The 13,294-nt window shown below is 40.2% G+C and overlaps 1 protein-coding gene across 1 annotated transcript in view; it reads left to right on the top strand.

The window, feature by feature from the left end:
- The window catches only part of LOC141791277 (ryanodine receptor 1-like), a 50,045-nt gene extending 41,368 nt beyond the window's left edge, over window positions 1–8,677 (top strand). Inside the window, exons 91-107 of the mRNA XM_074671588.1 lie at window positions 1,428–1,509; window positions 1,600–2,921; window positions 3,117–3,199; window positions 3,325–3,484; window positions 3,575–3,661; window positions 3,760–4,032; window positions 4,112–4,242; window positions 4,374–4,416; window positions 4,494–4,627; window positions 4,736–4,796; window positions 4,891–5,037; window positions 5,118–5,252; window positions 5,340–5,496; window positions 7,131–7,195; window positions 7,278–7,378; window positions 7,453–7,504; window positions 7,623–8,677. Coding sequence (XP_074527689.1) covers window positions 1,428–1,509; window positions 1,600–2,921; window positions 3,117–3,199; window positions 3,325–3,484; window positions 3,575–3,661; window positions 3,760–4,032; window positions 4,112–4,242; window positions 4,374–4,416; window positions 4,494–4,627; window positions 4,736–4,796; window positions 4,891–5,037; window positions 5,118–5,252; window positions 5,340–5,496; window positions 7,131–7,195; window positions 7,278–7,378; window positions 7,453–7,504; window positions 7,623–7,718 — 3,129 coding nt within the window. The 3' untranslated portion in view covers window positions 7,719–8,677. The remainder of the gene's footprint in view (window positions 1–1,427; window positions 1,510–1,599; window positions 2,922–3,116; window positions 3,200–3,324; window positions 3,485–3,574; window positions 3,662–3,759; window positions 4,033–4,111; window positions 4,243–4,373; window positions 4,417–4,493; window positions 4,628–4,735; window positions 4,797–4,890; window positions 5,038–5,117; window positions 5,253–5,339; window positions 5,497–7,130; window positions 7,196–7,277; window positions 7,379–7,452; window positions 7,505–7,622) is intronic.
- Window positions 8,678–13,294: the final 4,617 nt, after the last annotated feature.

Genomic DNA, 13,294 nt, shown 5'->3' with positions numbered 1-13,294 from the left:
CATACTGCAGTGAGAAACTCATAAAAGGCACTCAGTGTGATGAACATTTCCCTATTCTGTATTCAGTTATTACTGCTGGCAGTTTTTAAGGCACACTAAATCCAAACTGGAAAAACACTTGAAAGTGTTTAAAAGTACATTGATGTGAGGTTTTCTTTTTCATATGAGGTATTAACATAACTCCTGACCTAAATCTCAAGATAGTACAGTTTAACTGTGTACTTCAGTTTTGCACTTTGGACCTTCTTAAGCACAAGCACTATGATGTAATATCAAAACAAGGGTTGTTCTGACCGGATCAATTTTTAATAAAAAACAAAGAAGCAGGTGGGTATAAAACTTCCCAAGAGAAGGACTGAATTTTAACCTCCACTGTTGGAGTATACACTTTAATGTGATATTATTTTGTGTTGGAATATACATTTTAATGAGAGATCCATTCTGTTTGCACACATTTAACCAGAATAACCACCCTGGTGCCGTTTACGATCACTAACAACTGACCTGAAGGAATGTGCTCCTTAACCGTTTTGTGTTGCTTTGTGTCTTCTGTGTTGCTTTGATTATAACACTCTTTAAGTAATGATATAACACAAGTTTACTTTGATTGTTTACATATATACTGTATACATACAGTATAGCTGTCCATGTTTTTCATGGGATTCAATTCATCTTCCAATCAAGAGTCTCTTATGGTTCACAGCAGCCCTTCACATATTCAGAAATGTATAAGTATTTTATCTTTGTCCACACACAATGCTGATTCCCTGTCAGGATCAAACTGGGTACATTTTATTAAAGAAAAGAAAAGAAAAACAGTTAAAAGTAAGAGGACGACCAAATGTCTAGACAACAGACAACCATTAAAGACAAAACTTTGGGCAAGTGACATAAAAACTATCCAACAAAAATGTATCTGTATTTTCAGAATGATGGAACTATGAATTGAATTGTGAACCTTTTTGGTTTACAGGTTGAGACTATGGTGTCACAGATAACACCCTTTGTTATTTGGTCTCTGCAAGCCAAGACGTTGATTCTTTCTTGTGAAATTTTCAACTGTGATCTCTAATGCCCACTGTCATGAAGATTTATCCACTTTTGATTGAGACAGAGCCTACATTTGACCTGTGGTCTCTATTTCAATTCTTAATCTGTGTTAAATCTGAAAAATTATGTTAAAAAATTCTATCATGGCATAAGAATTTAGTCATTAACTCATTTTTGCAGCACCATACTATTTGTGAATGTGAGTGGATGCAACACAAAATTTCATGAATTCACACCTTGTATCATAATAAGTATTTGGAATTGAGTCATTTTAATCATGTGTTACTGATCACTACCAACACATGTAATCCATTTTACAGTAATATTCAATCTGTTGTCATTACTGTAAGTTCTTTTCCATCTCTTAATGGTCACAGGACTCCAGTCAGATCGGGCTGCTCAAGGAGCTTCTTGACCTGCAGAAGGACATGGTCGTGATGTTACTCTCACTGTTGGAGGGTAAAAGAGTTTTCCTTTTTTTTTTAACTTAATCTTGTTTTGTTTTGTCCTTTTTAAACCTTTGTTTAAATGTTGCTCTGTGCTGTTCAGGAAACGTGGTTAACGGTACAATCGCCCGCCAGATGGTTGACATGTTAGTCGAGTCCTCAAGCAACGTGGAGATGATCCTCAAATTCTTTGACATGTTTCTCAAACTGAAAGACATTGTAGCGTCAGACGCTTTCCGTGATTATGTCACAGACCCTCGAGGGCTGATCTCCAAGAAGGACTTCCAGAAGGCCATGGACAGTCAGAAACAGTACTCTCCCTCAGAAATCCAGTTTCTTTTGTCGTGCTCTGAAGCAGATGAGAATGACATGATCCACTATGAAGAGTTTGCCAACCGCTTCCAGGAACCTGCCAAGGACATCGGGTTCAACATCGCAGTGCTGCTCACCAACCTGTCTGAGCACGTCCCCCATGACACCAGGCTTCAGAACTTCCTCGAACAAGCAGAGAGTGTGCTCAATTACTTCCGTCCTTTCCTGGGACGCATTGAAATAATGGGTGCCAGCAGAAAGATTGAGCGAATCTACTTTGAAATCAGTGAAGTCAACCGTAGACAGTGGGAGATGCCCCAAGTCAGAGAGTCCAAACGACAGTTCATCTTTGATGTCGTCAATGAAGGCGGGGAGTCAGAGAAGATGGAAATGTTTGTCAACTTCTGTGAAGACACAATATTTGAGATGAACATAGCCTCACAAATCTCAGAGCAGGAGGAAGAGGAGAAGGGGGAAGAAGATGATGAGGCAGAGGAAGGTGGCGGTGAGGCAGGAGCAGGTAGTGGGGCAAACGGCGGTGGTGATGAGGACAGTGTTGGAGAGGAGGGGCAGCCTGAATCCAGCTCTGCCTTTGCAGACTTCATTAACAGCTTGTTAAGCTTCCTCAGTATTTTCACCTTCCGTAACCTCCGCCGACAATACCGCAGAGTGAGGAAGATGACCATTAAAGAGATTGTCGTTGCTTTGTCCACATTTTTCTGGACCATCCTGATGAGCATACTGCACTTTATTTATAACGTGTGCAAAGGTTTCTTTATGATCATCTGGCAAACTTTGTTTGGAGGGGGTTTGGTCGAGGGGGCAAAAAATATCACTGTGACGGAGATTCTAGCAAGCATGCCAGACCCCACGCAGGATGATGTTCACGGAGATGTACCGGGAGACTTGGGGACAGGAGAAGAACAAGACACGGGAGGCGTAACAGACACTGGGGAGACTGGAAGTGGAGAGGAAGAGGAGGAGGATACCCAGGAAAAAGAGGGTGGGAGAGTGGCAGGTGTTGACGCTCCAGGTGGACTTGGAGATATGGGTGTTGAAGCTACTGTTGAACCTCCAACTCCTGAAGGAACTCCCATCACAAAGAGAAAAATGGTGAGTGTGTAAAACCTCAGGTGAATAAAAACATAGATGGGTGTCCAATTAATTAGGCTAACAATGCTCAGTTTATTGGAAGGGGGTTCATTCCTGCACAGCGTATTAGCAAAAAAGGTTTTGAACGACATGTAAGAAAGGGGGGAAGTTGAAGAGTTGTTGGCTGTATTGTATGTTGAATTTTTTTTGTCACAGCCACCAGAAGAAGCCGATGCAAGCCAGAAACCACCTGAACCTGTTCCTGTACCTGAACCTCCCCCAGAGCCAGAAAAGGCAGAGTAAGAGTCCCGTGTCTTATCTATTCTCTTATGCATTTAATCGAAATCGAAAAGAAATTATTAATAAAGTAGGAAGATAAAAGACAAAGAAAGAGTACTGCATCACCCCTGTTTAATTATGACAGGGTTGAAACTGGAGAGAAAGCAGAAAAAGACACACCAAGCAAAGAGGAAGAACAGCCAGAAGAGCCGAAAGCAGCAGCGAAGAAGAAGAAAAAGAAGCCGGAAAAGGAAGGAGGTTTCCAAATCTGGACTGAGCTGGAAACCCAGAGAAATAAATTTATGGTGAATTACATAGTTGATTTGCTCACACATTTTAGTGTCACTTTGCATTCACAAACCTACTCACCAGCAGAAAACATCCTTTTTCTGCAGAACTACCTCTCCAGAAACTTCTACAACCTGCGCTTCTTGGCACTGTTCCTTGCGTTCGCTCTGAACTTCATCCTGCTGTTCTATAGGGTAACCAGTTAGTTTTCTGTTTGATTTCAAGCAACCCATTATTGGTCAAAATCCTCACTGTCACACGCTGTCTTATATCTGTGTTTTCTTCTGTGCAGGTGTCTGAAACCCCACCTGAAAGCGATGAGATGGAAGGCTCTGGGTTTTCAGAGGGAAGTGGTCTCTTTGAAGGCTCTGGGTTGTTTGAAGGCTCAGCTGAAGAGGATGAGGGGTCAGGAATGGATGAAGGGGGTGATGAGGATGAAGACAATGTTCCAATTTATTTCTATTTGGAGGAAAGCACTGGGTACATGCAGCCCACCATGGCCTTCCTTGCTGCTTTACACACAGTGATCTCTTTCATCTGTATCATTGGCTACAACTGCCTGAAGGTATGATGGAAACAGTGAAAACAGCTGATTAGGGTGAAAGTATAAAGGTAAACATTGATTGCTCAATTTTTTTTTCCAGATTCCACTGGTGATCTTCAAAAGAGAGAAAGAGCTTGCTAGAAAGTTGGAGTTTGATGGACTCTACATCACAGAGCAGCCTGAGGATGATGACATTAAAGGCCAATGGGATCGGCTGGTCCTGAACACACCGTACGTGGACATACTTATGTCCTGATCAAGATAACAAACTCCAGAGATGAGATTAAGTTTGGACGAACCATCTTCTTATGACAGGATAACTAACTTCCTTTAATAAGATAGTATTTTTCCTGTCTTTACAGCTCTTTTCCAAACAACTACTGGGATAAGTTTGTCAAAAGGAAGGTGAGTTGAGGTTGATTTTTGGGATGTTTAAAACAGACACTGCAGACATTTATGCTTAATTTTGTCTCTGTGTTCAGGTTCTGGATAAGTATGGAGATATTTATGGCAGAGAGAGAATTGCTGAACTTTTGGGTGTGGATTTGGCCTCCCTGGATGTCAGCCAACAACATGAGAAGAAGCAGGAGGAGCCAGACAGCTCCATGTTTGCATGGTAAACTTCATATTAACTCAACAAATATGTGCAGTGTTGATATTGCTCATCTGCATTCAATGAATCATGGTTACTAAAATTAAAACCATTCAATGACGCTGGTTTTAGGGCAACCTCCATTGACATCAAGTACCAGATCTGGAAGTTTGGCGTTGTGTTCACAGATGGTGTAAGCAAGCTTAAAAAACTGCTCAATATGACACACCACACACTGTCGCTCACCACCAAAACTCAGAATTACCCTCTTTATGTTTTCTTTTCAGACTTTCCTTTACCTCTGTTGGTATCTGATAATGTCTCTACTCGGACATTACAACAACTTCTTCTTCGCCTGTCACTTGCTGGACATAGCAATGGGTGTCAAGACCTTACGCACCATCCTGTCCTCAGTCACACACAACGGCAAACAGGCAAGTGCAGGAAGAGGCTACAGTGTGTTTTGTGCTCCAGTCTGATGGCACTAACTCCGAGCCCTCTCTTCTTGTGATAGCTCATGATGACAGTGGGCTTGTTGGCGGTGGTGGTTTACCTCTACACTGTCGTCGCCTTCAATTTCTTCCGCAAGTTTTACAACAAGAGTGAGGATGAAGATGAACCAGATATGAAATGTGACGACATGATGACTGTAAGTCACTGTGTGTTTTTAATATGTGACACATAAGTGACTGCACTGCTCCCAAATGCTGGACCTCTGCTTTCTTTTCCTTTTCAGTGTTACCTGTTCCACATGTATGTGGGTGTCCGTGCTGGTGGAGGCATAGGAGATGAGATTGAGGATCCTGCTGGAGATGAATACGAGCTTTATCGAGTTGTCTTTGACATAACTTTCTTCTTCTTCGTTATTGTTATTCTTCTGGCCATCATTCAAGGTAAAGATTATCTTAGAAAAGTGTAGTTTCTGTACACGCAGGAACAGACTTTAGTGAGATAAGGGCAACATACGGTTTGGAAGAATGAAGCTTATGCAGAAGTGCTAAAAGTTGGTGTTCATCAAGAATCTTCAGAAAGACCAAAAACCATGTACACGAAAGGCCAAATAAAACTGACTTTTACAGCATTAAAAAGCATATTTACAGCCTGGTTCAAGAAACAGCTTTGGTCAGAAACGCTAATTTTGCTACTGACTCACACTGTATGAGGGATGAATTTTTCTAACTCGGTAGCTGAGAAGATATTAGAATTGTCTGATTGGCCAATCAGAGACACAGCTCAGCTCACATGGTTGACAGGCGCCCTATAGCTGTTAGAAAAGAAGCTCAAAGCCTGCGTCATATTTAGTTTAACTGTGTCCGAGAATTGGCTTTATTTCTTAGGTGACGTCACGGAGACTACATCCATGTTTTTTACAGTCTATGGTTCTGATTGGTTGTAAGATTTTAGCCAAACTTGTATTGACCAATCAGCAGGCTTGGGTGTATACAGAAAGAACAGTCTGTATTAAGCGCAAAAGCAGAACACAATCTCTTGTAGTGACATCCCGTTGAGGATGATCTGACAGTTTAGTATGATTTAAGGTTACTGGATAAAAAAAATCTTATGAATAAACATGTTTAAAGGTCCCATATTATGCTCCTTTTCTGCAGTTTGATATGGATCATTGATGTCTTCATGAAATGGTAGTAACATGTTTTGGTCCAAAAAGCTAATAAATCAAGCACAGCAGCATTGTTTCCAGGCTCTCATAGCCCCTCTGTTCAGAACGGTCTGATTTAGTGGGCGTGACCTTCATATGTAAATGAGCCACCGCTGATACCGCCCCGCTCTTGCACATCACTGAGAGTGGCGCCACGAGCTCCGAGTGCACAATGTTTAGAAAAAAGCGAAGCTTGTTTACCATAACATTACAGGCTAAAACAACAGGCTAACCGCAGCTAAAGTTAGCATCCTGAAGCTAACACAGAGACAGGGGGACGCTAAGAAAAAGCTCTGACATCTGCTCCACAGCACACAGCATTTAAAATACATTTCCAGGGTCTGAGGTTTGTTGGCGGATGGTTGGTAATGCGCCTGGATTCAGGACCAGTCTATTTGCTAGCCCTCTGTTGTATTGTCCAAAGTTGGAAAAGCAGTCGGCCGTGAAGTGACTAGCACACACATGCACAGTTTTACTGAGTGTAGCTGGCACATTTCCTTGATAAATGAACTCTAGCCACTTAGTCTTGTCTTCTTCCAAGATGGGAAGCTTGTGCATGGAACTATGTGGCTGTTTACTGCCAAAAATAGCCACACTCCACTCCCCGCTGCTGGAGAGCGTGGGAGTGGGCGGGGAGGGGGTTTGGGGGTATCTAGTCTGGTGGACCAATCAGGTCAGACTTGCTCCTGATTGGTCAAAAAAGGGAATTGCTGACGTCGGCAAATCCCCCAAATCCAAACAGCTCGTTTTGGGTCAGGATTTTACATTCATAAGCACTACTAAGTACAGGTTTGGTCATTAAATGTCACATTTTGTGGGCTGGGAGGAAAGCCTCACTACTAAACCTCACTAATCACAATGTTGCTGCAGGTCTGATCATTGATGCCTTTGGAGAACTCAGAGACCAGCAGGAGCAGGTCAAAGAGGACATGGAGGTACAAAATAAAACTTAAAGTGACACTGGTACTTAATATGTGCACAACTGTGCTGTAGTAATCATTGCTTATTTTTGTGCAGACCAAATGCTTCATATGTGGGATTGGGAGTGACTACTTTGATACGACACCGCACGGCTTCGAGACGCACACTTTCGATGAACACAACCTGGCCAATTACATGTGAGTACGCTTCAGAGGTGTCAATGTGCTAATTGGATACTTTGAATAAATATTAATGTGATCATCCTCTTCAGGTTCTTCTTGATGTACCTTATCAACAAAGATGAGACGGAGCACACTGGACAAGTCAGTCTCATTTATTTTATCCCAGCTTTAATAATTCATTCATACATCTATTCATTCATTTACATGCATTTCCACTAACTGCAATGTCTTTGTTTGAAATCTTCAATCATCTTTGCAGGAGTCGTATGTGTGGAAAATGTACCAGGAGCGTTGCTGGGACTTCTTCCCTGCTGGAGACTGTTTCAGAAAACAATATGAGGATCAGCTTTCATAACCTAACAAGTCCTTCACACATACTGAGGGACAGTCACAACTTTTGTTTAGTCTGTGATCATCATTCCTGACTCTTAAAAATGGTCCTGAAAATGAAGTATTTCAAGTTTTAGGAAATGACAAACTAAGTTGAGTTCTTACTCATGCTGCATATAAAGGATGAAATGTAAATTTTGGAAATTTTTCACTGGTTTAAGGGAAACTTTTGGTATCTATTCAAGAGTTTCTTTTGTTGTCAATGAAGGCAAAGTTTATTAGTTACATTATAAGCACCTCTTTCAAATGAAGAGCAATAAAGTGCCTACACATTCACACTTTACCTTACTGACACACAGCACCAGAAGCTAAGAAGTTAGCGTCACACCAGCATCTGTGTCTTTTTTGTCACCTCGACTTCGGCAGATTTTTAAGCCTCAAAAAGGATTTTTTACTTGTCTTTGGATCATGTGGCGTATATATTTGGTTTTAAGTTATTTTATTTATTGTCTTGAATGTCTTGTTCAGTGATAGTAAAAGAATCCTGTGTGAGAATCAGGTTCATTTTAATGTCATGTTGATTTTGTGTCATTCTCTATGTGATCAATGATGATGTGGCTGCTGTGTCCAATCTGTATACAGATAAGCTACTTATTAATTCCTGATATGTTTCAACAAATTTGAATTATTCACTATTTATTTCTCTTGAAAAATCATGTTTGTTGAATTTTATGTTTCGTCCAACTGATTTAGAGGATCTGATAAAAGCCTAAATGAGCCGTTTTACAGAATATAGAACAGTCGAATGCAAGGGAAGCATTGATGGGTGAATAGCCTAAAGAACTGGAGCTGCAGTGATAACCTGCCATGAAGTTGTTACATAATGGAAGTACATGGCTCAACAGTTGTTTTCTGCACCATCTGGATTTGAAGAGGGAATAAGTCCCAGAGGTTTAGAGAGACAAGTTAATTGTTAATTTTAATCATGTGCTTGTTTGTTAAAGTGAAATTAAAGTGGAATATTTCAAAGCACTCAACTCTTCATTCTTTGTAATGTCGTTCTGGACACAGCATCAGTTTGTGTGAAACATCTCATCACAGCCTGTTTCCATACCAGGCAGTCGAACTGTTGCTCTGTGGACCATCCCAGCTGAATGGGGATTAAGCCTGAGCATTAAAACTCACATTGAGTCTCATGTGCTTTTCATCCTGTCGTCAAACATTCGCTCCGAGCTCACACGGCAGGGCTGCATCGACTGTTAACATGAACGTCTCGGGGATCCACCATGGGGTGCTCAGGATGTACGGTAAGGTGATCCTCTTCTTCCCTGAGCAAGCATTGTGAGGCTGTGGTTGCATTTATAGAAAAGTAATCTGAAAGCCTCTTTTTATAGACTGTAGGATGGTTGTCTATAGCTGTCAGGACAGGTTATGAATATATTGGTGGCTTTTTTAAAAAAGGGTGATGTTGATTATCTAAAACATTGCACCATAAAGATGCAGTGAGGATGAATCAATGGGGTGATAAATACTTTTTGCTTCATACATTTCCTTAAATCATGAGTCCCCCTAACTAAATATAATACAAAGTTGTTGAAATAGCTAGCACAGAAATTGAGACATTTGATTCTGTTATATGAAACAGTTATTATATTTTTACCCTCCTTGTTTTTCTGTCATTTATCAGTTTCTTAGGGTCTTTACATTCTTATTTTCAAGCATTTTTTACAAAATTCAAAGCACATTTGAAAGACTTAAAGTCATGACATTAAGCAGTACCTGTAATATGAAATGAAAAGAGTGACTCAGTCTCATCATTTGATGTCTATTGTCACTAGCCCTTCTATTGTAATAGTGCCATGTGCTTTAATAAAGCACATTTTCCCAAGTTGTTTTTCATTGTACGTCTCTAGCTTGATCAAATCCAGATGTGCGTGTGAGTGTGCTAAACATCCTGATTGGTTGAGCCCTACATCCACATCCCCTTGATCCTCCAACCACCTGACTTCCTCTAATCTGGTGGGATGATGGAATGACAGTGTTTATGCTTTAATCCAGCTGTACACTGCCCCCATTGCTGTCAGGATCACTGAGACCATGCTAAATATTCTCAATAAACTATTGGTGTTAGGTTATGATTAGAAATGTAGAAATGTTTTCATGTCTGTTTTTTTCCTCCAACCTGTTCCTCTCTTCAAGGTGGATTTATTTTCAAACAGTGGAAAAAGAGGTTTCTGCTCCTGACAGCCGAGGGCAGCCTTCTGGTGTGTCATGACGCTTCCTCTCCCCCTGACCAGCTGGTGCAGTTGCAGTATGGTTGTGAGACAATTGTAGAAGGGAAGGAGATCCTTGACCTGCCTAAATTACCCTCTGGTGGAAGCAGAGACTGCTGCTTTGCGCTGATCCTCCCTCAGAACAAATACCTACTGCTGATTACGGAAACCGCTGCAGAGTGCAGGTCTGGTTTACTGTACAAACTCTTTGTAGTGCCATGTCACATTCATAAAGTCTACCTACCAGCAGTGATTTTGAGAAATAGTTCTTGTTTGTTTTCATCCTTTAAAAAACATAGGAGATTGATTGATATTGCTATGAGCAAGTCTCAAAGACGCTTTAGTTAATTTTCCATTTGTATTGAACTTAAGAAGCTCTACTAAACTAGTACAAAACTGGTAAAACCAAACTAACTGCAAGAAAAAAAGGTTTATTCAATAACTGATGAATGACAAGTATACTGTTGTTTCCATACTCTCCTACACTTCATACTGCCCACTGTTAACCCCTTACTTCTTGATTTAATTAACATTCATAAAAAAAAATGTTTTATGTGTTTTTGCATTCTTACAGATAATAAATTAAGTGGAGATTGTTATTTGAGTAAAGTACACACAATATTTATAACTAAGTTATATTTTATATATAGACATGAGAAGTTAATCCCCTGACCAATATATTGTGACATAGTGGGTCTGATATGATCTTTGGTTTGCGTAGAATATGATTTAATAGGTAATAATGAGATATAAAGCTTATTATAGCTGCATCAAGACCTGACAGGGTATGTCACAAATTTGCGACTACAGGCATCAAGGAGTTAAGCAGTTTAAGCAGTTAGAGTGATACCATGCATTCCTCTCCTGACACTTATTATTTCACTGGTGTGACCTTAAATACTTCAAATGTTTTGCTTGATAAGTCTTACCCATTAGAAATAACTCTCATTTTTACATTTTTTAGTCAATGGGTGAATACGCTGAAAAAGGTAAAAAAGGTGAGTTAATGGGACCAACTTAACTATTAATCTATTGATTTCTTCCTTTTTAAATGTGTATACCTACAAAACAAAACGCATGTTTTTCTCAATTCTATATCTATTCTAGAGTATCTCATCACCTCTCAGTCCATGTAAGAGACATCAGGTGATTCCACCACACATTACCCTCAAAGATTTGGTGCCTGAACAAATCTTAGAGAAAGATCCACTAACACCTCCAGTCAGTGACACAGAGGCCCCCTCCCCCGGACCCATGGCTGGTGCTTCACCCAGGGAGAAAGGTGAGCCAAGGGCATATTCTTGTTTAGCACTTGCATTTTCTTTAAAATTATCTGGTTTAGTCCAGCAGATGGGTGTTTTCTTCGTTAGATGCACATGTTTATTTATTTTTATTTTAATTTGTTTGTTTGTTTTTGTGTGTGTGTGTGTGTGTGTGTATGTGTGTGTGTGTGTGTGTGTGTGTGTGGGGGGGGGGGATTATGACTTCCGTTAAAAATAGATTCTAAAAACACATTTGTTGTTTCTAACAGGCAAGAATTCCCCCCGTTCGAAAAACTATCGAGGAGGTGGACATGCTGTTGGGTGTCTGCGTCATGGCACCATCAGTAACGCTCAAACAGCTAAGGCGGTGTACCTGCTGATGGGTGGAGCGGCTGCCTCCTCTGCTATGGGGTACCTGGGTACATGCTCACTCACTAATCTTGAAGCCAAAGGTCCTGACATGCCACTCAACACAGATTTCACAGGCATGGGACCAGCAGGAGCATACCACACCTGTGGCCCTGCACTGGACTCTCCTCACTATAACAGCTTTGACTTTGAAGTGGGAGACTCTGATTTTGATGCTTTTGATTGTGGGGCATTTACTTTCTAACAGTGTACTACTAAACCCAGAGGCTTTGGATACATTCAGCTGAAAACTTGCTCGATACTTCATCATGATTTGTCAGGAAGTCAACAGTGAGAGGCCCAAAGAGCGGGTACTATTAATGTAAGTCATTACTATAAACCTGCTTGAGGGAATTTGTTAACCTTTTATGTCAGAGTGACAGTGGAGGCTGGTGTTTCAGATCAAGTAAAAAAACAACAGTGTTCCACAGAGGCATTTATTTAAGGTTGTGCTGGTGGTCAGTCACTTTTTAAGCTCTGTTCTTTGGTCACAGTCTGACTTTTTACGAAGTTGACAACAAACCTCTATGCTCCTGCAAGCATCCTGGATGGTTTAGCTTTGGGACACCACAAACAAACCATGCATTTGATTTACTGAAAAAACAGTAAGGGGTCAGCATTGTCCACAGCAGAGCACATTCTTGTGCTGGTTTGAAACTGACACTTATGGTTGCAGAAAGTTCAGTGACTCTTGTGTTGGTGTTGCTATGTGTTCTTTGTTGTTTCTCCCCCATTCTGCTCATCCTGTTAATGCTGTTGAAGCCTGCAATTTTCAGTCCTAACTAAAACTGAACTTCTACAAAAAAAAATAACACTTTTACATGAATTTGGATATTTTAGAAAACAAAAACTAAAAACTAGTGTCTTACAGTCTCATGGTTTGATCCTCATTCCATCTGTTAACATGAAGGAGGCAGGTTTCATGACTTTTACTGCAACCAGTCAATAAGGGATCTATAGCCTGTTAACAGAAGTAACATTCGTTTTCATATAGAGCCAGTGGTCTCAACCGATTATTGAGGAATAATTATGTAGAGCTATAAATGCTTAATGATCTGCTATGTTCTCCTGCTAGTTGCAAAGTTGTCTGTCTGATGTTTGGTGCTATTGCTAATGCTAGTGTATACAACGCACAATCTGTTCCAACTCTGTCATGACTCAGTGCTTACCATGTGTTTTTATATTTCAACTTTGTGTTTTTGTGTGTGTATTTATATATAGATACATAAACATACACAAACACATGGTATGAGACTCCATGTTGTGATATTGTCTCAGTATTATGTCTTGCAAAACACTTTTTTTTTGTATCTGTTGTATCTTTGTTATTTGTCATGATAAATATATTTTGAACACCATCAGTGATTGTAATGGCTATACAAATGTATTTTGATTGATAGAGGCAATGATTGTTTTTCATAAATGTTACCATTTCATGGTTGATCTCCAGATGTTGGCAGTATAATAAATCACTTTCAAGTTAATACATATTTTCAATCCACCAAATTAAAAGATCACAGACAGATAAGCATCAGGTTTGCTGTCAAATCTTTAAAGGGCTCTTTTTCATCTCAACATCGACCACTCTTGTGCATGTACTGTGTTTCTGTTGCTATGTTTTTAAGAACTGTGTACGTTGAGTTACAATGTTATGACTG

Source organism: Halichoeres trimaculatus, unplaced genomic scaffold, assembly GCF_033239565.1.
Source record: "Halichoeres trimaculatus isolate MK-OKI-2021-1 unplaced genomic scaffold, fHalTri1.1 fHalTri1_scaffold_6, whole genome shotgun sequence".
NCBI classification, from domain to species: domain Eukaryota; kingdom Metazoa; phylum Chordata; class Actinopteri; order Labriformes; family Labridae; genus Halichoeres; species Halichoeres trimaculatus.
The sequence above is the reverse complement of the archived record's forward strand: the minus strand, read 5'-3'. Positions and strand labels throughout refer to the sequence as shown.